General features: G+C 43.4%; 2 protein-coding genes across 10 annotated transcripts in view; one reads left to right on the top strand and one right to left on the bottom strand.

Annotated features, from left to right (window-relative positions):
- The window catches only part of GIGYF2 (GRB10 interacting GYF protein 2), a 77,391-nt gene that overhangs the window by 29,568 nt on the left and 24,023 nt on the right, over positions 1-23,800 (top strand). For all 9 annotated transcript variants that reach the window (XM_051625809.1, XM_051625815.1, XM_051625813.1 and 6 more), the window contains one exon: positions 18,133-18,312. In XM_051625809.1, coding sequence (XP_051481769.1) covers positions 18,133-18,312 — 180 coding nt within the window. The remainder of the gene's footprint in view (positions 1-18,132; positions 18,313-23,800) is intronic.
- KCNJ13 (potassium inwardly rectifying channel subfamily J member 13) lies at positions 3,665-12,108 on the bottom strand. Its single transcript, XM_051625818.1, has 3 exons — positions 11,940-12,108; positions 5,454-5,934; positions 3,665-4,607 (listed from the first exon to the last, which is right to left on the bottom strand). The coding sequence occupies exons 2-3, from the start codon at positions 5,929-5,931 to the stop codon at positions 3,985-3,987; spliced, it is 1,101 nt and encodes a 366-aa protein (XP_051481778.1). The 5' UTR covers positions 5,932-5,934; positions 11,940-12,108; the 3' UTR covers positions 3,665-3,984.

The following is a 23,800-nucleotide window of genomic DNA, read 5'->3' as shown; positions in this document are numbered from 1 at the left end:
GGTGGCTTCTGCCTGCACACCAGGGTTAGTGCCCCATCTGGAATAGCCTGTGTCGTCTTTGTAGCAGCTGCTAGTGATCAGGACTTGGGAGTGCACCTTCTGTGAGCCATTTCCTAGGGAAGACTGTGTCCCCACGTGCTTTGTTGGAAGTCCTGGTTCATTGTGAGGGGTGGTGTGCTTGTTCTTACATCATGAAACTTTCTGTAGTACATGATTGCTCCTCTTAAGTCTCTTGTTCTTTTTCTCCTGTAGTTTGATCTTATTTGGCTGAAAGCTCTGTACCACAGTATGACAGAGGCAAGAGACCTGCAATATTTCTCAAGTTTTAATATACATTTTTTATCAGTAGCAATTTGTTTGCATAGTACTGTGCTAGAGAATGGTGCCCCAATAGGTGGGAGGACCATTTCTCTCGTATTTATCTTCGAAAAGAAATAAGGTCGAGAACACAAAAATATGAAGAGAAGGTGTTGGTGAGTTTTGACTTGAGCCTTGATTAACAGTTACTGTTACATAAAGACTTGGCAGTGACAAAGTATTTGGAGTGTGAGACATGGGTACAGATGTGCCAAAAGCGCCACCTTAATACCAAGTACTGGTGGGCCACAGAAAGCACTGGGAGGACAAAGATCAAGCAGAGAATTGACATGCAGTTCCTAATGCAGGCTAAGGTGCTTTTGCAGAAGCTTGTAGTGGCTTCTGTTACTCTGGATTTTATTCTCTAACTTTGTTGTACTTCAGCTTTTCCTTGCTTTTTCGTAAGGCCTTGGAACTAGCCAAAAAATATATAATTTTCTGAGTTGCCAGCTTTTCCATATTTTTCGTGCTGGGTGATCATATTGCAGAAATAATAAGATCAAATATTGAACTCTTTGAGGCATTCATAATGAATGACAGTGCGAGTTCCTTCAGTTAAAAATCAAGAAATCAAAAAAGGACAAAGAATGACTTCTCAAATATGATAAATATGCTGCTGTTAAAGATTGATTGCTTTTTCAGTGCTTACAACAGTTGGCAAATTCACGCTTGAGTGATTCTCATAATAATATCTGTTCATACCAATATCAGGATCAGCAGTGTGCAAGTGTTACGTGCACAAAGTATTTGCAAGTTCCTGTTGCAGATTGTCATAGTTCTGACAGACTTCACTGAGACCCCCAAACTGCTTCTGGAAGGCTGAGGCCATTAGCAAAGAAAGCAAACAAGTTGTTTTCTTGGTTATGGCTGTTTTAGAACTCCACAAAAACTGTTTCATTTTCTGTGCAGCCTCTTTACTATTGCTAATCTTACTAGCTGAGGGGATTTGATTAGTTACCAGCTAACTACACTGGTAATAAATAATTGTAGTGTAGATAAAACAAGATGTTTAGTAAGGAATCTTCTTGATTTCTGTTTAATGTGTATTTTTTTAATAGGTTAAGAACACTTGAATATTAAAAGGGTGTTCAAGTGACTATAAAAGGCTGTTGAATTTCTGTGAATCGAGCTTTCCTGTCCTCTGCCTGCCTTGTTTTTCCTCCCTTACTAGCAAGAAATGCATCCAGAGGATGTTGTTCATTGCTAGCTTGCTCTTGCCATGCTAGTCAAAGTTTAGAGTGCAGCTTTGTAGCCCGTCAACAATTTTTCTAGGCTTGTAGTGTGATCTGGGCCATGGCACACTTCCAGCACTTGATGAGACATCCATGGTTCACCAGTTCTCTGGAGCTGTAAAAGAATAGGGCTGCTTTATCTGCCCCTTGTTCTGCAGCTGTTCTGCAATAACTGCACAGTTGTGTCTGTCTAATTTGCTTCTGTAGTAATCTTCAGCTTTACCTTCCAAAATGTAATAGTTGAAGATTGCATTTAGTGTGTGCTAAACATATTTTTCCTTTAAACTTGCTGCTGTACCCCCTTTTAAACAAAATCTATACATAGAAAATTATTTTTAGAACAGGACAAGTTTAGTGTCTCAAGTAATTTAGAAGCCAAATGAAGCAGCCCACGCTTTGGTAACAGAAAATTAAATTAGCTTGTTATAGCTTTGGCTCTAAATGGTGAGATTATAACTCTGTCCTGTTGAGTGATGCATCTGAAATGCAGAACAATTGGCTTGTCTGAGACTGGAGTATGTGATATATGGGAAGAACAACACCTCACACATAACATGGATCTTCTTCCTTAGTCGTTATTTCAGAAGTGACACAGGAATCTGTTCTAGCACTGGTTCTTAACTTGCAGGACTCTTCTCAATGCAGTATTGATAGAAAATGTCGAAATAATGCTTGCAGAAATACTTAGAAGTTACTGCTGCTGATGGGAGGGTAGAACAGGGATCTGTAAACAGTATATGAGTCAGCAGCCTAGAGAAGCAGGGATGAAGGCCATGCTGATAGTGTGTTGCTCTGCAGATTCCCCAGTATTCATGGATGCTTCTACAGAAAATGAAATTTTAAAGAGATTTTGAGATTATCTGTAATAAAACCAAATCTGTCTGAGGTCTCGATTGTAGGGAGGGAATATCTAAACAGTTTTGGAACTGGAGCTGAACTGCATTGAGAACATGGGCCTTCTGCCTCATTTTCCCTCCCTGTGTGAAGTGCTTCTATGAAGCTGCTTCCCATTTCCCCAGACTCTTAAGTAGCTTTTTTTCTTTCACACCTCTCTTGGGATGTGAACACACTTGAGGCATGAGAAGAATTCAGTTAGGCAGTGTCTCATCAGGTGGCATCAGAGGAGCTTTCCTGCTGCTGTCCACCTCTGTGAAGTGAGGAGGCCACACATCTGGCAGCAGGACTGCTGGTGTCCCTGAAAGTTGGTCAACTTGGTTTCTGGGAACAGCCTTTTACCTTTGAAAAAGAACTTTATTTTGATCCTTGACTGTTCAAGTATGAACACATAATAGACACTGCTTTTGTTGAGAGCTTGGAAACAATTATCCATCGTGCTATTTATCCTTTAGCTTCCTAAATTATTTAGGAACAATGTCTTAATTGCAGTAGGTTTATGAGGCACTTAAATACAGAAGTCTCTTGTATAGTTTGTTTCAATTTTTTATTTTAAAATTGATTCAAGTGTCTCTGTAAATATCTTTGTGCTGTGTGTACAGGCAAATATTGATGTTAAAAAGCATAAAATACAAGTGGATGCAGTTCTACTTCTCATGTATATGGTGCATCCTTCTGGGTCAGGCATACCTGGGACAAGCAGCGCAAGAGGAGAACACGTGGAATCTATGGTCCTGTGCAAATAGTACACTAATTCAATTAGAATAGTCTCGTTTCCACTCCTAATCACTGTGAGATTTGTCATATGTATCGAGATTTTTTTGATAGTGTCTCCATAGACCTGTCTTGAGCTGAGATGTTCTCCTCTTATTTGGCAGAATTAAGGACTACAGTTAGTATTTACAGTTTTGCTTAATAAGCACAGCAGGGATGCTTTTCACTGCCATGAGAGACTGGCAGTACTTTCTGAGAGTGAATTCAGCCATCTGAAAACTGATAACACCCTGTATCCCAAAGGAGAGCAGAAAAATTAGGATCTTGGATGAAGAGAGTTGCTTATCCTAGTACTAATATATTTACTGAATGACTCCATATTGGTTTTGAGTGAGATTTTTCTTTTGTATTGCTGTCCCATTTTGTCATAAGCTGGTTGATTATGATTTTTGGTCAGCTTTGGGAGTTTGGGAGGTCTCTCCTTTCAGGGTCAGTGCGACTCTAATCATAGTCTGGTGCATTCAGCAGGTAGCTGTTTTAATTTCCCAGAATTAGTCCTGTGATTCTTGTACCTGACTTTATTCTGGGTGGTTCATCCGGCCTCTCCTCAGCTTACATAGGCACACCAGGTTTCTTTACTCTGCCTCTCATGTTGTAATCAAAAGGATGGGAGTACAAGAGAAAGATCGCTAGAAAGTGGCAGGGCAGGCAAGGAAGGAAGGTTGTAAATGGAACCTGAAAGTTTAATAATAATTAAAAAAAGCACAAAATTCAGAGTCTGTTCTCTCTATTCTGTGAGGCCAGTCTCGGAGAGCTGGAAGCTGTCAGCATGCTGTCCATTGATGCTGATCTCCTTGTCAGTCCTTCTCGGACTCTTTGAGTCAGCTGCAGCTGGGAGCTCAGGAATGGTCTTGTCAAAATTCTCCATCTTGATCTGATATTCACCTTTGGCATTGCGGGCTAGCACAGGGGCGAAGCGATGGTACAGCATGATCTCTGAGGGCAGGTAGGATGTTCTCCTCTGGCACGTTTCTCCTGTGCCCTCCTGCACAGCTGAGAGGAAGACGACCAGCTCAAAATGGTGGGCAGCTTCTCTTTGGAGCAGGGCAGCCAGGGGGCTGGATGGAGTGATGGAATGGTAGTAAGTGAGTGGAAAGATGAAAAAAGGACACTCGTCTGAAGTAAGGCTGTCTAGGTGGAAGTCAATGCTCGTTTGGTGCAGCTGCCCGTTCTCCTGCTCTTGATAAAGTATAGCGGAGATCTGGACGCTGGTCAGCGGGCTGGAGCGGGTATTGGCCACCTGGAAGGTGAGGAGGGGCTTGCCCTCCGTGCGCGTCACGACGGCCGAGCGCGTGAAGCGGATGGAGAAGGCCCGGTTCTTGGGCCGGGCGATCTTGGCCACGAAAGCACCTGCATCAGGGGAGAGAGCAAACTGAGCATGGGCGCTCTGTGCCTGGGCTGGGCCCCTGCAGGTCCCAGCTCTGGGGAACACCACAGGAGCAGAAGCAGGCTGGGGTGGGCATGGGCTTGCTAGCCTTAGCCTGTGTGTTTGCAAACCCCTTTTTTGTTTAAAAAGTGCAACTTTCCCAAAAGGCTGCTTTTTCCAATCTGTGTTCACTTCCTCATGTTTGGAGAGCAGAAGGAGAGCTGTTAGTTTGCCCTAGTCTGGTGTAATTGGTAGTGGTATCTGATCTTGGAGAAGCTCTTTCTTAATACACAGTGAACTAACCTGTGTATTTTTAAAGTAAATTGAAATACTTTAAACATGAAAATTTTAGAAAATAACTTAAAATACTTTGAAATAGCCATGACACTTTAAAAACCTGTCATTACATCAGGTACCAAGGATTTCTGAAACACAGAGTTAAAGAAGAACAAAAATACTTCAGCTGGACAAAAGTAAACCTTAAAACTTAATGAAAAAGAATTTACTTTAAATACTGCAATTCCACAGAGAAAATCTTGAGAGATAATTGTACAAGAAATAAATGACTGAGAGTGATAAGTCAGGGGCTGCCACAAGTATTGAGCAATGAATACTGGAACTCAAGTCTGCATCTTGGTATCACCTAATTTGTCTTTTGTTAGTGAAAGGTGTTGAACTTTTGCTACAAGGTAGCTGAGGTCTCATCATCCTGTAGTGACCAGCTTAATTGTTCTTTTAGATAGCAACATGGTCACTATTTATTTCTAGCTCCATTTCTTAAATCTAACTGTTGCACCTGCTCTGTCTAAAGATGAAATATGGAGGGTTACCTGTGATGAAGGCTTCCAGCATGAGCCCCAGGACCATCTGTATTGCAAGCAGGGCAATAGCACTGGGACAGTCCCCACTTGGGAACATGGTGCCATACCCGATGGTGAGTTGTGTCTCCAGGGAGAAGGAGAAAGCAGCTGTAAAACTGGTGATGTACTTGACACATATAGTGTGGTTGTCAGGTGGAGCATCATGGTCCAGCTCCAGGTCCCCGTTCATCTCAGCCAGTAAATACCAAAGCACTGCAAAGACTAGCCAGTGAATGACAAAGGAAGCTGAGAAGACCAGCATCATCCATCTCCAGCGCATGTCCATTAGTATTCCCCATGCATCCCGGAGGTATGCCAGACCTTTTCTTTGGGCACCATCCATCTGGAGTGTGCTGTGTCCATCCTTAGTGACCATCCTCAGGTATCTTTGGGTCAGGAGGGGGGCACTGGCCTTGGTGTTATTGCTCTCTATTGTATCTCTTCTCATCTTCTGGAAAAGAGAAACAAGGAAAAATGCGGCAGAGTGCAGCGTGTTTGTGTTTTGCCCGATGCTCACAGGGTTTGACACATCAGCAGGGGTGGAAATTCTGCAGCCAACAAAGGAGGGCTTATACATTGCAATCCAGAGAAGATTAAGTCAGGAGCCTGGAGAGGAATTTACCACTGTTTGTGGTAATACTTTGCTAGAAAAGATTAAGTTTAAAAATCTGACTCCTTCTCCAGTTTCCCCTGCTTAGTTGGTTAAATATAACTTTAGTTATATATATAACTTTAGTTATATATAGTTAACCTTCCTAAGTTTACATTTGAGTGACATGCTTTGATTCTTCAGGAGCAAGTGGGATGGGCTTAGGCTTACTGTATCTGAAGAGCAATGGCATTTTGTCTGTCAGTTTTTGTAACTTCTTTTTATCGGTATACTACTTTACTGATACTATTATGCATACTCGTAACAATAGTACTATAAAAATAAAGTGTGTATTATTTCTGCAACATGTTTATGCATGGTAGGGGAATGCTGTAATTTCCCTTGTAGCCCTCTCAGATGTTCCCATCTCAGGAAATGGCTGCTGGCTGTTCCCACCATGCCCAGTTGGGCAGAACCACAGTGTTGAGGGCAGAGCTGCTGCTGGGAGCCCAAGACCCTTTGTGTAAGGATGAGGGGGAAAGCAGGGCAGAAAACCAGTACTGAAAAGACACACTGACACAGTCTGAAGTGTAGTCTGCCTAAGCAGTGTATTTTTTTATTAGTGACCAAGCAAGAAAGCAGGACAGCAGGTATATGGGAATTAGGGGGTAAAGGTGGAATACTTGTAGGTATTTGATGTGTTGGGCTCCTTTGTTTACTTTTAAACCTTGAAACTTGCCAAACTTGTCAGAGATGCTGAGTGTCTTCTGATAAGACACTGGCCACTCCATTCCATAAATGTTATAAGCACAATGTTCGCCTGGGACAGATTAAATAAATAGGGCTTCATATAACATGGTGACTTGTTAATGTGTGCAACCTACTTAAAGAAGGTTGTGAGGAACAAATACTGTAAAGATACAAGGGGATTCTGTAAGTCATAATTACACATGGTGAATTTAGTGTGTTTAGTGTTTCTTGTAAGTTTTGACCCTTCTTTGTATTACTGCTTTTTGGTATGTAATACAATTGTACAAACAGGCTAGAGGAAATGGATTTTTGCCTCTAAGAGTGCTGTCTTAGTTTTACCTTGAAACACACCAGAGCTAAGGATTCTGAACTTCAGAATGAATGTGAAAGGTAAACATTTTTCTTGTGATTTTTAATCCTGCAAACCAGCAGTCTCATGACTGCTTGATTGAGACTGAATTTTAGTAATTATTAAGCAGTTTTTTTACTTGAGCCTGATGCATACAGAAGTATCAGAATTGACACATCAGTGAATATTTAGCCAGATTTGATTTTTTTTCTCCTGTAGGTTCCCAGAACCATCCTGCTCTTTCTCCTGTCTGTACTGTGGTCCAAGGACACAGTAGATGATGGCCTGAGTGGAATGTGGTGGTTTTCCCCTCACTTCAAATTTCCAATTAACATCTCCTAGAAGGAATATTTCAGAAAGACTCCCTGTGCCAAAGAATACAGTGGCCTTTCTGAGAGTCTTCTGGTCAGTAGTACCAGGCTGCTTTTCTTGGGGGATTCTGATCATAGTCCAATTCAATTTGTGGACTTCATGACCTTCATTAAGTCATTAATGACCTTCTCCTGCTCCCCTTCATCTTAGTGTGATCTTTGGTCTACTGTAGAGCTCTCTAAATGGCAGTTTTCAGTCTTGCTGCACTGTTACAGAATTTGCAGTGACCTGAATACAATTTTAAATGCTTGAGGAACCAGTTGATTAGTGACTTGTCTGTAGAGCAGCCACCATGTGCTGAGATTTGAAGAGTCTTTCTGGATGCCTTGCAGGAGCTGGAGAATGGACATCTCTGAATGGGAAGGATGATGGGGCCCATCCTCAAAATGAGCAGTGGACAGTGCCTTGGTTTTATCTCCTTAGAATAAGCAGTACTCCCAAGAAGGACTCTCTTGTTTAGATAGAGGAGAACACTTAGAGAGCAAAATGCCTCTGGGTGTAAACCTCATGCATTCCTGAGGAAAACCAACAGCCTGGTGTGTTTGTGTAAATGCTCATGGTACTTTGAGAGCAGCATCTGCCTCACAGCTGCCGAGTAATTTGGGTTTGCAAAGCAAACATAGGTTGTGAGAATGAATCTGATAGTGGTGAGTGACAGAAGCCTGTTCTACAGTGTTACATGTACTAAGTGTGTTTTCTCTTTTTGTCTCAACATGGTACATTTTTCTTGGCTACACTTCAAATCTGCCCCACATCAGTGCTAGGATAGAGTGCTTGAGCTGTGCAGACTGAGCAAAATGCTACCAGCATTGCAGGGTCTCAGTTTTGTTGAGGAAGGAGCTTTCTAGAGTCATGATTAACCACTTAATGTTGACTTAAAGCTCTGAAAAAATGTGGTCAGTGTTAACAATCAGGTTGTTTTGGATTTTTTCTAGGAGAGAGTATCTGTTACTGAGAGATCTCAAAGGTACCTGAGGAAGAGAACCTCCCTTAGCCCCCAGAAGCACGTTTCACAACAGCCCCATGTCTGCTTCTTGAGACTCCAGCAAGGGAATTTGCCTGCTGAGCTTAGCCAGGTTACTGTTCTGCTCTCATTTGGTACTGAATTTCCTTGTATAGGGCTGTTTAAAATCTTTGGTATCTAATTTGATGGCAGTGATAGCATTGGAAGTGTATAAGCTTGAGTCCCAAAACTGTTTATCTGCAAAAGCAATTGGTGGCTTTAAGAGAGGGCCACAAACCTCAGCTTCTTGGGGTGGGAAAAATGGGTAGGAAACTGCAGATAGGGTCTGAGAGCAATGCAGTTGGTTTAGAGTAAGAGGTGAACAAACAGCTTTGAGAAATTTTTACTCAGTCTGGAGTATCAGTCCTTTGTGTTCTCAAAAGCAGAATCAACTTGAGTAGATATGACTCTGAATTTAGAAAGAATCTTTGTCTTCTGTCTATTCCTATCCTTGTCCACTGTAGTAAAAAATATAAAGATCTTTCCTTGTTAGTGATAAATTACTGCAGTTATAAGGTGCAGTTGGGACCATCTGATCCGATCCCCTGCCCAGCATTGTCCTTGATGTCTCCACATTAATCCCAGTTTCAAACAGTGTATGTTTGAGGAAAGACACGTCAACCTTGACTTGGAAAGAAAAATTCTGTATTGTTTGGAGAAGACTCATCTCCACTGCCAAATACATACTGTGTTTCTAATCCAGATTTGTCTAAGGTCATCTCTTAACTTTTATGTTACGTTGTTTGTCAGGTTTTACTTTTCCTGACTTGTGAAACTGTTGTAGCTTTGGGGTGTTCCTTCTCCCTCCATCTCTCAGCTGATAGCCCTTGACTGGAAAGAAAGGAACTGTCAGAAATTACTTTTCTAGAAGTCTTTTGGTATGTTGGCCGGTCTTTTATCATCCTTTACATATACCTAATCCTTTCTGTTTCCAGCCTATTGAAAATCAAATGATTGTCACCACGTCCAGTGTATATGTCAGTTCTCAGCTTTTTTTAAAAATCTCTTTACTGTCATTGTCCCTCTTCTGGGTTCTTTCTCCTATATGCTCTTCCAAGACAGGTGGAGGTGAGGTGACTACTACCTTGTTAAATCCAGGTCAGTTTCCCTTTTCCTAGCAGTCAGACAGGTTCTAAACTGACCTGGCTTGCTAATGATTTATGTGTCATAAACCCTTGCCTTACAGCTCCAGAATGCTGCTTGCATTTCTGAAATTCCTGATCCGGCGTGCTGATCTCCCATACCTTGCCTTTTTCATGACCATCAACTTCTTCCTGTTGCAACAGCTGTTACATTGCAGCTTCAGGCCACCACGTTGCTTCCCTCTTGCCTCAGCCCTTCTGCCAACAGAGCCTCAGCTGTTGAGTCTCTGGTAGGACAGCAGGGAGACTCATTTGTAGCACTGTTCTTGCTACCTTTTTGGTTGCCTTCTCAGTGGAAGTGTCCCTTCCCACCTGTGTCCTACTCGGTGCACTGCTGCAAGCTTTGGAGGGGCCTGGATGCCCTCACATGGAGGTGTGGTCACAGAGGACATCTGCAGTGCTGCCCACCCAGCTTCTGCTCTTAACCAATTCTGTTCTGATTGACCGTGGTGGGGGTTAGGGCATTTGATGGTTCACTGCCTCATGGTGACATTCAGTTTGCTGGGAGCAACTGCAAAAGCTGTATTCAGGTGTAGTGTGGTTTGAAGATGTATTAGAACCCTGGGGATGCTGGATGCCCCCCTAGGAGCATGTGTCCCCCCTCCTGGCTTGCCCCCGGTCCACAGAACCTTGCACTCATTTCAGATTTGAACATCTGCACTCTGAGCTGTGATAGTCCAGGTACGTTGCTGCCTCTGCACTTTGTGACAAGAATAAACCAAGTTTATAATTGTTTTCACTTTAATGAATGTAGGATTGTTGGTTTTAGGTTGAATAGCAGTGCTTGCTCTGACACTAACATTAGGAAATGGTTCTTTCAGTACTGATAACATGACTGGACCGTATACCTGACATTAGGGAACAACCTTAAAAATGGATGAAGTAATTCGTTTATTCTAACTCCTTTGGTTGAAAGCTACAGCTGTTAGCAGGATAGTTAAAATTTGAAACATGTTTTCCCTTTAGGTTTTGTAGCTAATGCCTCATTGAGAAGAATGGGAGCAGTTTGTTGCAAAAGTTTTTTCCCAAGCAGTCTGCAGAACTAAGGCAACATTGTCAGGACTTGCTGCATACATGTCAGTCTTGTAAACACAACAACTTGAATTTGTTGAGGCCCAGTCATATTTATCAAAGCAAGTGCCCGAGTATAGGAGGCAAGAGTGTGTGACAACACTACAAGATGCACTTGAAAAAACATAACACTTCTGGCAAAATGGGAGAGTGTATCTTTTTGTAGTACAGAAAGCAAGGCTGCTGGTAGACTTGATTTTTGGGGACTTCAGTCACTCTCCACATAGTAAAGCCTGCTGAAAATACTGTGGGGAGCCTGATTGTTGATTATGAACTACCATCTGAGTAGACCAGCTATTCTGGCCACTTTGAGTGAAGCAGAAAAGCTTTACCAAGACTTTGCTTACATGTTATTTAAGCCTTTAAAATAGGCTAGTATTTATGAAATCCTTATAGAGAAATTTGAATGCAAAGCTAAGTATTGTTACAGGTGTAAATTTAGTTAATATAGGTTGATATAAGGCTGTAATAATGGAAGTCCACTGTGCTTCATTATTTGTTAAACTTGCTGGTTTTGAAGAGCAGCCCTGCCCTGTGTGATGCAAGTTCCTGCCTTTGCAGAATGTGTAGAATGGCTGAGCTTCCTGGGGTGCCCTGGGTCCTACTCTGTGCCTGTGGGTGGCCCTGAGCAGCAGGGGCAGCTCACAGCGACCTGCCCGCCAGCACCCCCAGAACACATTGGTGGACAGTAATTGAAGGCATGAGATAGAATTAGAAATGGTAAAACTAGACTTGAAGAGGTGAAGCTAGATCTTTAATTTGTGATGGGACTGAAGTTAAGTGCTGAGTTATGATTAACACAGCAAGAAGGGGGGGATGACTTTTTCATAACATTTGGCTGGGTAGCACCCCGCTGCCTTGGCTGGAGGCTTGCAAGTGCTCCTTGTTTGCAGAGTGTTGCAGAGCCTTTCCAGCACTGTTTATCTTGAAAGCTTTCTCAAAAAACATTGCATGATGACCTTGGTTTTGCTCTGCATGGTGTTAGGACTATGGTTATCTGCGAGATCATTTTTATTTTGGAAGGGGGAGGAAATGGGAAACCATTCTGTTTAAGAATTTAGCAAGCTTTAGAAATAGAACTCTGCCCTGAAAACAACTTGGATTTCTCTAATGACAGAACAACTTCTAATGGTACAATAAGAAAAAAAGAAAAAAGACACAAACATTTTTGTGTACTTACCAGTTTTTGAAGGGTTTGTGTGCAGGAGAAGGGGAATACCTGGTCTCCAGGAGAGGCACTGGGCTGGTCTTGCGTGTTGGTCCCAGCGCTGGTAAGAAGCTTCGCACAAGTGGTTGGTAGAGATTTTTTTTTTTTTTAAATATTTAAAAATGGGTTTGTATGTCTCATTCCTGTGTTTATAGTGCTGGGGAGGGGGGGTTGGTTTTCATCTGAAGTTGATTTGATTGGTCGTTTTGCCTGCAGGGGGGCCGGTTAACTCTGATCATGTGGAAAAGAATGCTGGTTTGTTAGGAGCATTTCTTTACTCAACACAAACCCTTAGGAGCCAAGGAGAAATCCTCCAACACTTCCTTGGAAAAGGGTGCCTTTCCCCTCACCTCCTTAATCAAGATAATTTTTTAGGTCTGTATAATCTTCAGGTTTTACGTGGAAGTTGCAAAGGCCAAAATTGCCCTGGAAAAGCTGAATGAAAAAAGTTCCTGTGTTGCTGCTGACAAACACACACTGTTCTCCGATTGCCTTCTCCCTAACCAGTGTCAGTACTATTTGTTGAGGTGGAAAGAGTCTTGTGTCTCAGTGCTGCTTGCCTAGTGCCACCTCTTCCTCTCCTCAGCAGCTCCTGAGTGTTGGTGGTAGCAGGAGGGTGGGCTGCAGCCTATGGTCTCTGGACGGTGTTGTTGAACTGTAGCTCAGGGGATGCAGATCTGGCCACTTCTCTTCCATCTCCTCATTGCTCCTCTGTGAAACCACAAAATTAATCACAGGATTTGCTAAAGCCTGGAAATGAACCAATGCAGATGAGGTGGGTCGCTGATTCTGTGCAGTAATGGACTTCACTGAAGATACTTCTCTCTGTCACCGATCAAATGAGGAGAGTTGTTTAGGGAAGATGTTTCAGCAGAATGCCCGCAGGGTGGTCAGCATGCTGCTCTCTGAAGACAGCTTTGTAATGCACTAGTAGTTAACACTTTTTTTCTTTTTTTTTTTTCCCCTTTGGTGAGCTGCTGATGTGAGGGCTTTGATTGAACGTCAGATGTAAGAGGATCTGAGAAACAAAGGCTGTGGTTGTTTGCAGTAAAACTACTGAAGGCCTGCTGGGAAAATTATTAATGTAGACTTTCCTGCTTAGGAAACAAAATCCTCCCTCACATTTTTTTTCCTGTAACCTTCCCCCCAACCCTAAATTGCAGAACATTAATTCTTTGCTTCATTAGTATGGAACATTTTAATACATGTTCAGGCACAGCACCTAAAATTGTGACAGGCACAGTGTGACCTTCAGAACCAGCAAGTGCTGCAGTACGATGGGACTCCACTGCTGTGGCAAGCCTGTAGAACAAGGTGACTTGACCTTGACCCTGCTCTCTAGACTGCAGCAAAGTGGAACTTAAGACTACAGACAGCCTCATCTATTCACTAGTAGGATTATTTTTTTCCCAAGCAGTGTTTTTTCCAAGCCATATTTTGTGCTGTATGAAGTGCATGGTGGCAGGTCACAGGTTTTCTAATCTCATTCACCTGAATGGATAGAAAATCTCACACAAACGTCCTTTAGGTAGTCCTTTAGAAACATCATCCTAAGGCCATTTGTTTTATTCTTCTGTAAAATGAGCTATGAAATTACACATCTAGGCAAAGTTACCTGCATTCCTTTCAAAACACTAGCTGCAAAGGATTTTGTTGTTACCCTTGGGGAAGTGTGTATCCTGCAGCAGAAAGAAGAGAGCAAGTCAAAGCACTCAGTGGACTCTCCTAGTTTTGCCCCGCTTGGGAGGAGACTGTTGCTGTCAGTCCTGCCCTCCTGTCTGCTCTCGGATCACTGAGCATGCCATAGACAGCCTGGCCTGGCAGCAAGGAGGCCAGAAGTTACTTGCCACTCAGTTACTAAGTCCTCTTCATAAACATGTTGCCACGGGACTAAGTCCCAGACTCCCAGGCTTGTTCTCCGGGTTTGTCTCCCTTCAGCTCTCTGTGGCACAGCTGTAGGCTTTTCTGGCTGGATCCCACCAGGCACTATCTGAAGTTTTCTGTAAACACCACTGCTGGCTTTGTGACAGGCTTGAACAGAGGTGCCCTTTTACTGCTCCTTCTCTTCAGGAAGTCCAGTCAATTAGTCCGAGGCAAAACCATAGATTGCGTTTTCATTTTTTTTCATCCATAAAACTTTGCCAAATACTGACTCTTTCTCCTAAGTAATTTCAGCTGAAATGAGTGTTCTCAAATCTAGGAACAGTTTGCAAAGACAGTATGCCAGGACTTTGGAAATTGTGAATTCATATGGAAGCTATAGGAGCATTCCTGGATGTGTTTTTGTCTTTCTGTCACTTGGGTAGCTCGATTTTCTTTTCTGATCCTTAACCTGTGACCATTGGGTGCAGCACAACAGAGTGCTGCGGTGTTTAGAAAGGTTTCAGAGTCACAGGTGATACCATCCTTGAGTGAATACAATGCTGACCCCTTAAAATCCATTCTTTTCTTGTTTTTTAGCTTTTTTATGCTGTGGAATTGAAAATCAGGAGGGGCAGGATCCCACTTGTGTCTGATCTTGGCAGATAGCATTTGGTTTAGAGATGTATTTCCAACCCCCAGCAACAAATGGGGATGCTATTTTCTGCAAGTTCAGAGCACAACCTGACTTTGGGAGGTGCTGACTGACAGCAGCTGAACATGAGCCAGTTGTGTGCCCAGGTGGCCAAGAAGGCCTACACCATCTTGGCCTGCATCTGTGTGACCAGCAGGAGCAGGGAGGTGATCCTACTCCTCTACTTGGCCTTGGTGGGGATGCACCTTGAGCACTGGGGGCAGTTTTGGGCACCACAGGATAGAAGGACGTGGAGGTGCTGGAGAGGGTGCAGAGAAGGGCAACCAGGCTGATGAGGGATTTGGAGAACAGGTCTATGAGAAGAGGCTGAGAGAGCTGGGGCTGTTCAGCCTGGAGAAGAGGAGGCTGAGGGGAGACCTCATTATCTTCTACAACTACCTGAGAGGAGGTTGCAGTGAGGTGGGTGTTGGCCTCTTCTCCCTGGTCACTAGTGATAGGACAAGAGGAAATGGGGTCAGGTTGTGCCAGGGGAAGTTCAGGCTGGGTATTAGAAAAAAATTCTTCATAGAAAGAGTGGTGAGGCCTTGGAACAGGCTGCCCAGGGAGATGATGGAGGCACCATCACTGGAGGTGTTCAAAAAAGGGGTAGATGTGGTGTTTCATAAGACGGTTTAGTGGCTGGGTGTGGGGGAGGGATGGTTTGACTTGATTATCTTGAAGGTCTTTTCCAACCTTGATGGTTCTATGATTCTATGAGTAAGAAATCCTGAGTTGCCTTGAGTGTACCCACAGCATGTGTGTATCTGCAGAGGGGCTAAGAACATGGAGATATTATAGCAGAGTTGACTGCACAATGTTTTTAGGTAACTTTTATTTTCCCTCAAAAGGTTTTGGAAAAGCAGAACAGAACCTGAAACCTGGTAGCTTGCCAGTCTTAACTGAACTTAATAACAATGGAAAGAAAGAGAATATCTGTTTTTCTTAGTTGGTTGAGTCGAAAATCTCTCAAATTAATGTTACTGAATGAGTGTCAGGTAATTGCTGTGAATTTTGATGGAAGGAATAGATAAATCTCTAAAAATAATGTTTTTCTAGTGTCAAAATAGCAATCTGATAACTTTTTCTATCGGGAACTGTTTTAGTGAGGAAAGAACAGTGCCTTGTGCTGGAGAATAAAAAATGCACAGAAGTTGAGGAAGAATGAGGCACATTCTCTATCGTCTGGGTCTCAGGCTCATCTGGTCTGTTGGGCTGTAGCTCTCTCCTGGGCCACTCTGTGTTACTTCCAGCTGACTTGGCTCTGTAGTTGGCTCTAGATTCTTCTGTGTGAAGCCCATCCAAGGAACAATACTGATAGGTTTCCTTGCACTTCCTCTTACCTTCTCCTATGTGACACTTTTCAGGGATCTAAAATGAAAACCCTTATTTCCCAGACTTAGATTTTCTGTCCAGCTTGTTGTCTTCCTTTATTTTCTGTGAAGCGTGGGAAAGCAGAATGTTGCTGACCTTCAATCTGCAAAAATTTATCCTTTCCAGATAAGAAAATTAGCCAACATTGCACTACCAAATGAACAGGGCCAAGTGTCCAGCAATTTGGTTTGATTTGGAGCCAGTATCACCAGAGACTTCCCCAAATGCACCATTTTAAAGGGTTTGCTTTTTGTTGTCAGAGCCCAGTGAGTACAGAAGGGACTTGCAGCCACATCCCCTTTGAAGTAAAGGTGGCCTCACTGCTGAGCTTCCTTTAAATTAGCCAATGTGCTTTAGGTCTGTCTTCATCTAGAAAGAAGAGAAGAGGAAGGTAGTCCAGGGACCTTTCTGAGGTCCTTTGTAGTCACCTGTAGCCACTCAAATAGTCATCAGGGGGGAAGAACTCTTTGATCTGAAACCTGGGGGTGTTTCCTGCCTCTCCTGTCTACTCAGTAGCTCAAGGGCCATCCTTAACATTCTTGTGGAAACTTGTTTCTGTGACAGTGGTAAAAGGATTTCAGGTGAACCTGGGGCATGGGAAACTGGTAATGTCCTGGATTTTTTACACAGGATTGAATTCCACCTGTACTCTCTTGCTATAGTACTTCTCTAAAACAACACACTGGGGAAGATTTTGAGCTGGAGAAAGAAAAAGGTGTTTTCCTCCAGTGTTTGGAGATTGTGGAGAAGGAATGTTAGTTTTGCTCCAAGGTACATGCAAAGTCCAAAGACAGGGTGTGTGTTTCCTGTCTTCAGACTGAAGTACCTGCATGTAGGGAGAATTTCAGAGTTCTAAACAGAGGTGTGATGTGCCACAGAACGTCAGGTACTGCTTCCTTGTTTTTTCATTGAAAAAGCTACATGAGGTGAAGAAAGGGAAATAAAATCTCCTGTCCTTCCTCAACTAAATCCTTAAATATGTCCCTTTCAACCCCAGAAATCTTAGTGCACAGTTTTGCTTTCTTTTGCCTTTCCCACCTAAGCAAGCAGACATACTACACAGTTTTCACCAAATACCATCTTCTGGTTTTGGATTTTGAGAGTCTAAGAAGGAATACTTTTTATATACTTTTCCAGGAATACTGGAATACTTTTTCTGTAGATAACCACACAGTTTTGGGTTAACACTGGTTAATAGTAGCAGCAAAGAAACGGTGTCACCAGAGTTCAGTGAGAATTCTGGTGCTACACAGCTAAACACACTTGAAGAAACAACCCAGAAGTCCTGGAGCTGGTATTACCATTTATTTCAGTGGTGGTGTGTCAACAGGGAAAGTACCATGTATGTCTAACTTGAGTTATTGGTGTATAATGTGGATTCTTTTTATAAAAGTATTTACATCGTCCTTATGTGACAGTGTTGTTCTTCAGCAAGTACTTGAGGATTTGATGGTTTATTTCAAATATAACAATGTAAATTAGGAACTAAGACTGTCTTATCCCTGCATTTCTGGTAGGCTTGTCCTTGAGCTTAAGCATAGTTGCTTCTGACCTTGGCTCTCCAGGAGCTGGATTCACAGGATGGTATTACCACTAGGATTTTCTTGTTTAACCCTGAATCATACTTAAACTTTTCAGTCTTACCTAAAAAGCATTGCAAGAATGCTGGACGTTGTATTGGTTGTTATATAGATCTCCTTTGTACCACAGAGTTAGCAAATGTTTGGTTTATATAAAATGTGTCTAATGTTTAGTTTTTGGTATTCTCATTTCCCTTCGGTGTGATACTTAAGTTTATTCTTTTTCTACACACTTTGGCTTCTTTCCTCTTGCACTTCCCTATGTCTCCTAAGCTCTCATCTCTTCCTCCTCTGTCTTTCCTATCCTGTCATAACTTCTTGCTTTCTTCTGTGTGGTTTTTTTTTTTCAGTTTTTCCCTCCTAAGATACATAGGGACTTGGAGTGATTTCCTGGCTTTCCTATCTTGTAATAATTTCTTGCTTTCTTACTTCTGTGTGGTTTTCTCAGTTTTTTAATCCTAAGATATGTAGGGACATGGAGTGATTTCCTAAATCTGTTTGTCATACGTTTCCTTCCATGAACTTCCATTCTCTTCTAGGTTCCTGCCACAACTTAACTTCTGGTGCCTTTTTGCCTCTGGAGGAGCGAGATTTCCACCCTTTTGTTTCTAGATTCCTGAAGGACAGGACACATGTTCACTGGCACGTGTTTTCTTTGCAGTGAGACCAAACTTTGAGGAAGGTGGGACAGCAGCACCGGGGAGGAAGCATGAGTTTATACGCTCTGAGAGCGAGAACTGGCGCATCTTCAGGGAGGAGCAGAACGGGGAGGAGGAGGACGGAGGCTGGCGCCTGGCGGGGTCGCGGCGGGACGGGGAGCGGTGGCGCCCGCACAGCCCAGGTGAGCTGGGAGCTGGAGAAGAATGGGGCCTTGGTTAGAGGGAGAGGGCAGTGGGTGAGTCAGGACACGGGGAAAGCAGAAGAACAGGAGGTGGCCTGAAGTTTTGGACAATAATAGGTGAGGTTGCTGTGGTTTTGGTCATTAAATGCTTTTCTGGCATATGTGAGGCTCCTGATCACACAAAGATTAGCACACAATTATGAGCCTTTTGTTTTCTTTTTAATGTCTTCAATACCCTAACGTATTTAAGGGAACAGTGTTTTTCAGGTATGTGTGTTTGTGTGTTCTCCAGGTGGAATCAGGGATATTTAACAGTCCTGTTCCTCAGTGGCTCTGTTGCTGAGGGGAGAGAAGCTGCCCACGTTAGGTGGCATGTTGAAGGCCACAGAGTGATTCTGACACTGAAGTGTTCATGTGGTTGGCCTCTTCCTAGTTTTTCCAATGTGTTTGCAATGCCAAGAGGCATCCTTGGCAAATCTAAAAAGACAGTGCTCGTGCATCTTGCAGTTAGTTCCAGGAGGCCTGGTCTTGCTGAGTTCCAGGCATCTATTTGGTGTCACTCTCCCCTTCCCTGGCCTGACAAAGTCAGTCTGGTTCACTTGCTTTCCAGGACTGCATTGTCCGAGGGGCAGGAGAAGTACAAAGCTTTGCTTGGTGTTTTGAGTAGTATGGCTGACACTTCCTTTTCCTTCTACTTGGAAAAGATCCTGTTAGCCAGTCATACCTGTTGTGGGATCTTGGGTTTGTGTATCTTCTGGCTGCAAAGGCTTCTGGGAAAGCAAGGGAGGATTCTGGCCCTTCTCCTGTTACATCTTCATAGGGAAGTGAAGGAAGCATGGGACATTCTTAGGGCTGAGGTGGACAGCTTCTTTTCTTCAACTAGAAAAAGTCACACTTGTTCTTACAACGAGTCTACAACTTTTTCAGCAGCCCAAAGGACTTTCAGTGCTGTAGTGGTTGTGAGCAATTGTTACCTCTGTTCCTAACCCTCTCCCCAGCTGTGTTTTACTCTACCCTCCAACAGCTCTTAGCTTGTACTAAAACTTAGTAGTGACCCTAAGGCTGGATTTATTATCAGATGTTTTCTATTTAGAGCAGGGCTAAGGGGCCAATTCTGAAGAATGTAGTTTTCTTGTCCCCAGTGCTTGGTCATGATTGTTCATTAGACACTGCTGCTTTGTTATATAGTTGAGATGACATCAGGCCAGCTACAGGAGTACCTCATGATGATCAGCTGCAGCATGACACTCAGTGTGCTGCAAATACAAGCCTGCATGCTTCAGCTTAAGAGGAAGCACAGACCTCAAAGTTCAGGAGTTCATTCATGTCCTGTGCTTTTTTGGGAGATGTTCTGAGGTTTTGAAAATTCATCTTCCTTCCATCATAGGAAATATTACTCTTATTCAAATTTTCACTGTAGTAGGCAGCTAACTTCACTTACAGGTTTTAGCAGATCTAATAAAAAGCCTGTTCCAATAATTCTATGAATCTGCAGAGAGATTGCTGACTTTGGGATAGACCCTCTTGACACCTGTATTGTACTGGTCAGTTTGGTTTCTGCTGTTCGTAGTAGCCACAGGATCGTCAAAACAGTTTTAATCATATTCTTGCTTGAAACAATGAGTTTAACTCAAATCAACAAGGCTTAAACTGCTTTTTTGTACTTATTCTGCTGTTAGGTAGTAGTACTAATCATGTGTCCTGCTAGATAGAGAGATGTCTTCAGACTGCTGGCATCATCTGTTTAGCTGGACCTTCCTTTGACTTGGCTCTGCATACTCCCTGCTAGATTGGGTGCTGCTTGGCCTTTTCTTTTGGTTTCAGAAGAACATAGCAGTTGTCAGGCTTGAGTTTATCTTCTGTTGTTAAGCAAAGACTACTTTGATTCCCCCATACCATTGTTTTTCCAGCTTTTGAATTCCGCTTGCTCCTTCAGCTGAGTTTACTGCAGGATGGCTGACCTAAATCTGCTCACTGTATGCTTTTTAGTAGTCACAAAGAATCAAGAGGATGGACTGCTTCTGCTGGAGCACTCTTGTGCCCCTAAGTATAGTTTCCCAGATTCTGTGCTCTGGTTTATTGTAGCTCAAGCTACCTCTCTGGGCATAGTTTGAAGGGATCTGCCCTGTGTCCCTGCTGTGTTTGAGCTACAGCCTTGGGGAGGAGTGGCTGGAGAGCTGGCCAGTAGAGAGGGACCTGGAGGTGCTGGCTGACAGCAGCTGAGCATGAACCAGCAGCATGGCCAAGAAGGCCACCACCATCCGAGCCTGCATCAGGAACAGTGTGACCAGCAGGACCAGGGAGGTGATCATGCCCCTTGAGCCCTGGGTGCAGCTTTGGAAGGACATGGAGGTGCTGGAGAGGGTGCAGAGAAGGGCAACCAGGCTGATGAGGGGTCTGGAGAACAGGTCTGATGAGGAGAGGCTGAGGGAGCTGGGGCTGTTCAGCCTGGAGAAGACGAGGCTGAGGGGAGACCTCATTGCCCTCTACAGCTCCCTGAGAGGAGATTGTGCTGAGGTGGGTGTTGGGCTCTTCTCTCTGGTGACCAGCAACAGGACAAGAGGAAATGGGGTCAAGCTGTGCCAGGGGAGGTTCAGACTGGATATTAAGAAAAATGTCTTCACAGGAAGAGTGGTGAGGCCTTGGAACAGGCTGCCCAGGGAAGTGGTGGACACACCAACCCTGGAGGTGTTCAAAAAAGAGGTAGATGTGGTGTTTCATAAGATGGTTTAGTGGCTGGGGGCTGTGGGGAGGGATGGTTTGACTTGATTATCTTGAAGGTCTTTTCCAACCAGTCTCCTCTCACACAGCTGCACCTCATACAGAATGAGGGATCTGCTGAGTATTGGTAGTAAAGGGAAGCAAATTGATCAGACTTCTTAAAATGGACAAGCCTCATGCTTTTTTCCTTCTACTCCTTAATGCAGGAGGATGTACACTTGTCTAGTTTTGCAGCATGAGAACTGTCTGGGTTGTATCACCAGGCTTTCTCAGTCGTAGTTGATGGGATTCTCCACTTTGCTGCTGCCTGTGCACTGGGGCTGCAGTCTGAGAGGAGACATCTTGCCTGGGCTTCTGCAACAGCAAAGTTGGTTTGCTCATTGTTCCGTGTAGAAATGGCACAGGTGCTGGTGTAGGTGTGAAAGAGGAGAGCTATCTGTAAGAAGAATGTGACCAGAGCTCTCAGTTCACTAGCTTCTTCCAGGCTCTCTGGATTTTTAATGATTTAATGACTGCTGACCTAAAAAGCCTCATCTTCCTGTTGTTCCAGTTCTTTCATACAGTGGTTGCCTTTCAAATTTGCAGAGCCAGTCCATTTTATCAGAAACATATCCAAACCATTTTGGGTCCCAAAACTAGTGAATTATGTATTTGGATGTTTTTGTTGTTTTTTTTAATCAAGTCTCATCCTTAAGGAACAGGAATCATCTCTGCTTGCCTAAAATGTCTTTGATACAATTTTTTTACTTTGCTTAAGCAGCTCCATTAAAATGTTTTTCCTGAAGAGCATTTTAGAGGGGCCTTAGTCTGTAATCTCATGGTTGGTTTTTTTTCACTGATCCTTTTTTGCAAAGCTTTTGAAATTTGTCTTGGTTAATTCCACTCTCAGAATCACCTGCTGTGAGTTAGTAGACTTCTTATTTTTCAGCTTTTGAGCTTTGTGCTTCTTGAATATCTTAAAGCAGCTAAATTATACATTGGAGAATCTTGCTCTAAAATTGAGGAAAATAAAAATGAATTTAATCTACAATATATGCTGGAAGTTTATTATTGCTTTGTCTTTAGTGTAGTATTTAGTATTGATTTAGGATACATTGGAAATTTCTTTTCTGAATTAGAGAATATAACTTTTAAGGAGATAAGCAGCTATTCATAATGGAGACTAAAGTGTACTTGGATTTCCTGAAACAGCCAATAGTCTTTTTTTTTGTCTACAATGTGACAATTGCAGGGGTTAAATTTAGCTTAAAATTACTTCTTTTAACTTGGAATCTTGATCATATAACTGGTGCCTAATGATACTACAGGACTGAATTGAAAGCTGCGTTTGTCTCGTAACAGTTGCTTCAAAAACTCTAGGTAAGAATTTAAGATTTGTCTTTGGTTTACTTTCAAGTTTGGCAGCCCTGTCTTCTACACCTGGGTTGCTCACCATCTTCTCACTAGGCTTTGAGGAACATTTGTTAAGAAACAAGGGCATGTGTCTGCTCCACTTATTTCTCCTTTCTCTTGTCCACCTACCTCTGAAAATGTGGGCTATCAAAGGAGCCTGTGTGACTAAATCTTTGCAAGCAGACCATGTGGTAAACAGAATGTCTTAAGTTCTTAATTTGTACCTTGAAGATACCTGTAAATAACAAAACACTTAGCATCCACCTTCCAACCCCATGTTTTTGGGTGACACTATGGAGAGCCTGTGTTCCTGGTGTAGGGTTGTGAACCTGGTAAGGATAACGGACGCTCCGTGTACAGTCTCAAGATGGCCCCTTTAGGGCTGCACAAAAAGTTCTTCATGCTGATTTTTCCTCTTCTACACAAGAGAGCTGAAGAAAAGCTGCTCAGCTGGTTGGGAGCCCCAGGACAGCAAACAGGCAGAGATACTCATCTATTTGTAGGATCTGGCTTTGAAAGGTTCAGGCCATAACTGGGTTTTCCCACATTCTGGGAAACCTGACATGTATACTGACTGTACTGAGGAGGTGTCTGCCAGTGGTCAGTATCAGCAGTGCAGTCTGGTTGTCAGCAGCCTCTCACACTTACACCTTGGAAAAAGCCCTTTGAGTCTACAGGAAGTCATGGGTTTGGTGTGTTGGTATTTCTGGTGGGGAAAGGGGACTTCAACTTAACCCTGCTTTTGGTGCTGTTCAGTGCCTTTTCTTTCAGGTAGATCATGCTGTTCTGCTTAGTTGCTGGTTGCTCCCAGACATGCTTTTGTTCTTTTAAAGTGGAACAGCATTCCAAGGAGATGTTCATACATGTGACTGACTTGAAAAGAAGGTCCCAAGAAACCTGGACCTCCTCAGTTGGTGCTGAGCTGGAGGTGCTTGGGGTGCGATCGTAGAATCATAGAATGGTTTGAGTTGGAAGGGACCTTGAAGATCATCTTGTTCTAACCCCCTGCATGGGCAGGGACACCTCCCACCAGCCCAGGTTGCTCCAAGCCCCATCCAACCTGCCCTTCAACACTGCCAGGGATGGGACAGCCACAGCTTCCCTGGGCAACCTGGGCCAGGGTCTCACCACCCTCACACTCCAGAATTTCCTCCTCATGTCTCACCTCAATCTCTCCTCTTCCAGTTTTAATCCATTCCCTTTTGTCCTCTCCCTCCCTGCCCTTGTCCCAAGGCCCTCCCCAGCTTTCCTGGAGCCCCTTCAGGCACTGGAAGGTGCTCTGAGGTCCCCCTGGAATCTTCTCTTCTCCAGGCTGAACACCCCTAACTCTCTCAGCCTGTCTTCATAAGAGAGGTGCTTCAGCCCTTGGATAATT

This window comes from Apus apus, chromosome 8 (genome assembly GCF_020740795.1).
Source record: "Apus apus isolate bApuApu2 chromosome 8, bApuApu2.pri.cur, whole genome shotgun sequence".
In the NCBI taxonomy this organism is placed as follows: Eukaryota; Metazoa; Chordata; class Aves; order Apodiformes; family Apodidae; genus Apus; species Apus apus.
This window is presented reverse-complemented; position numbering and strand designations above follow the sequence as displayed.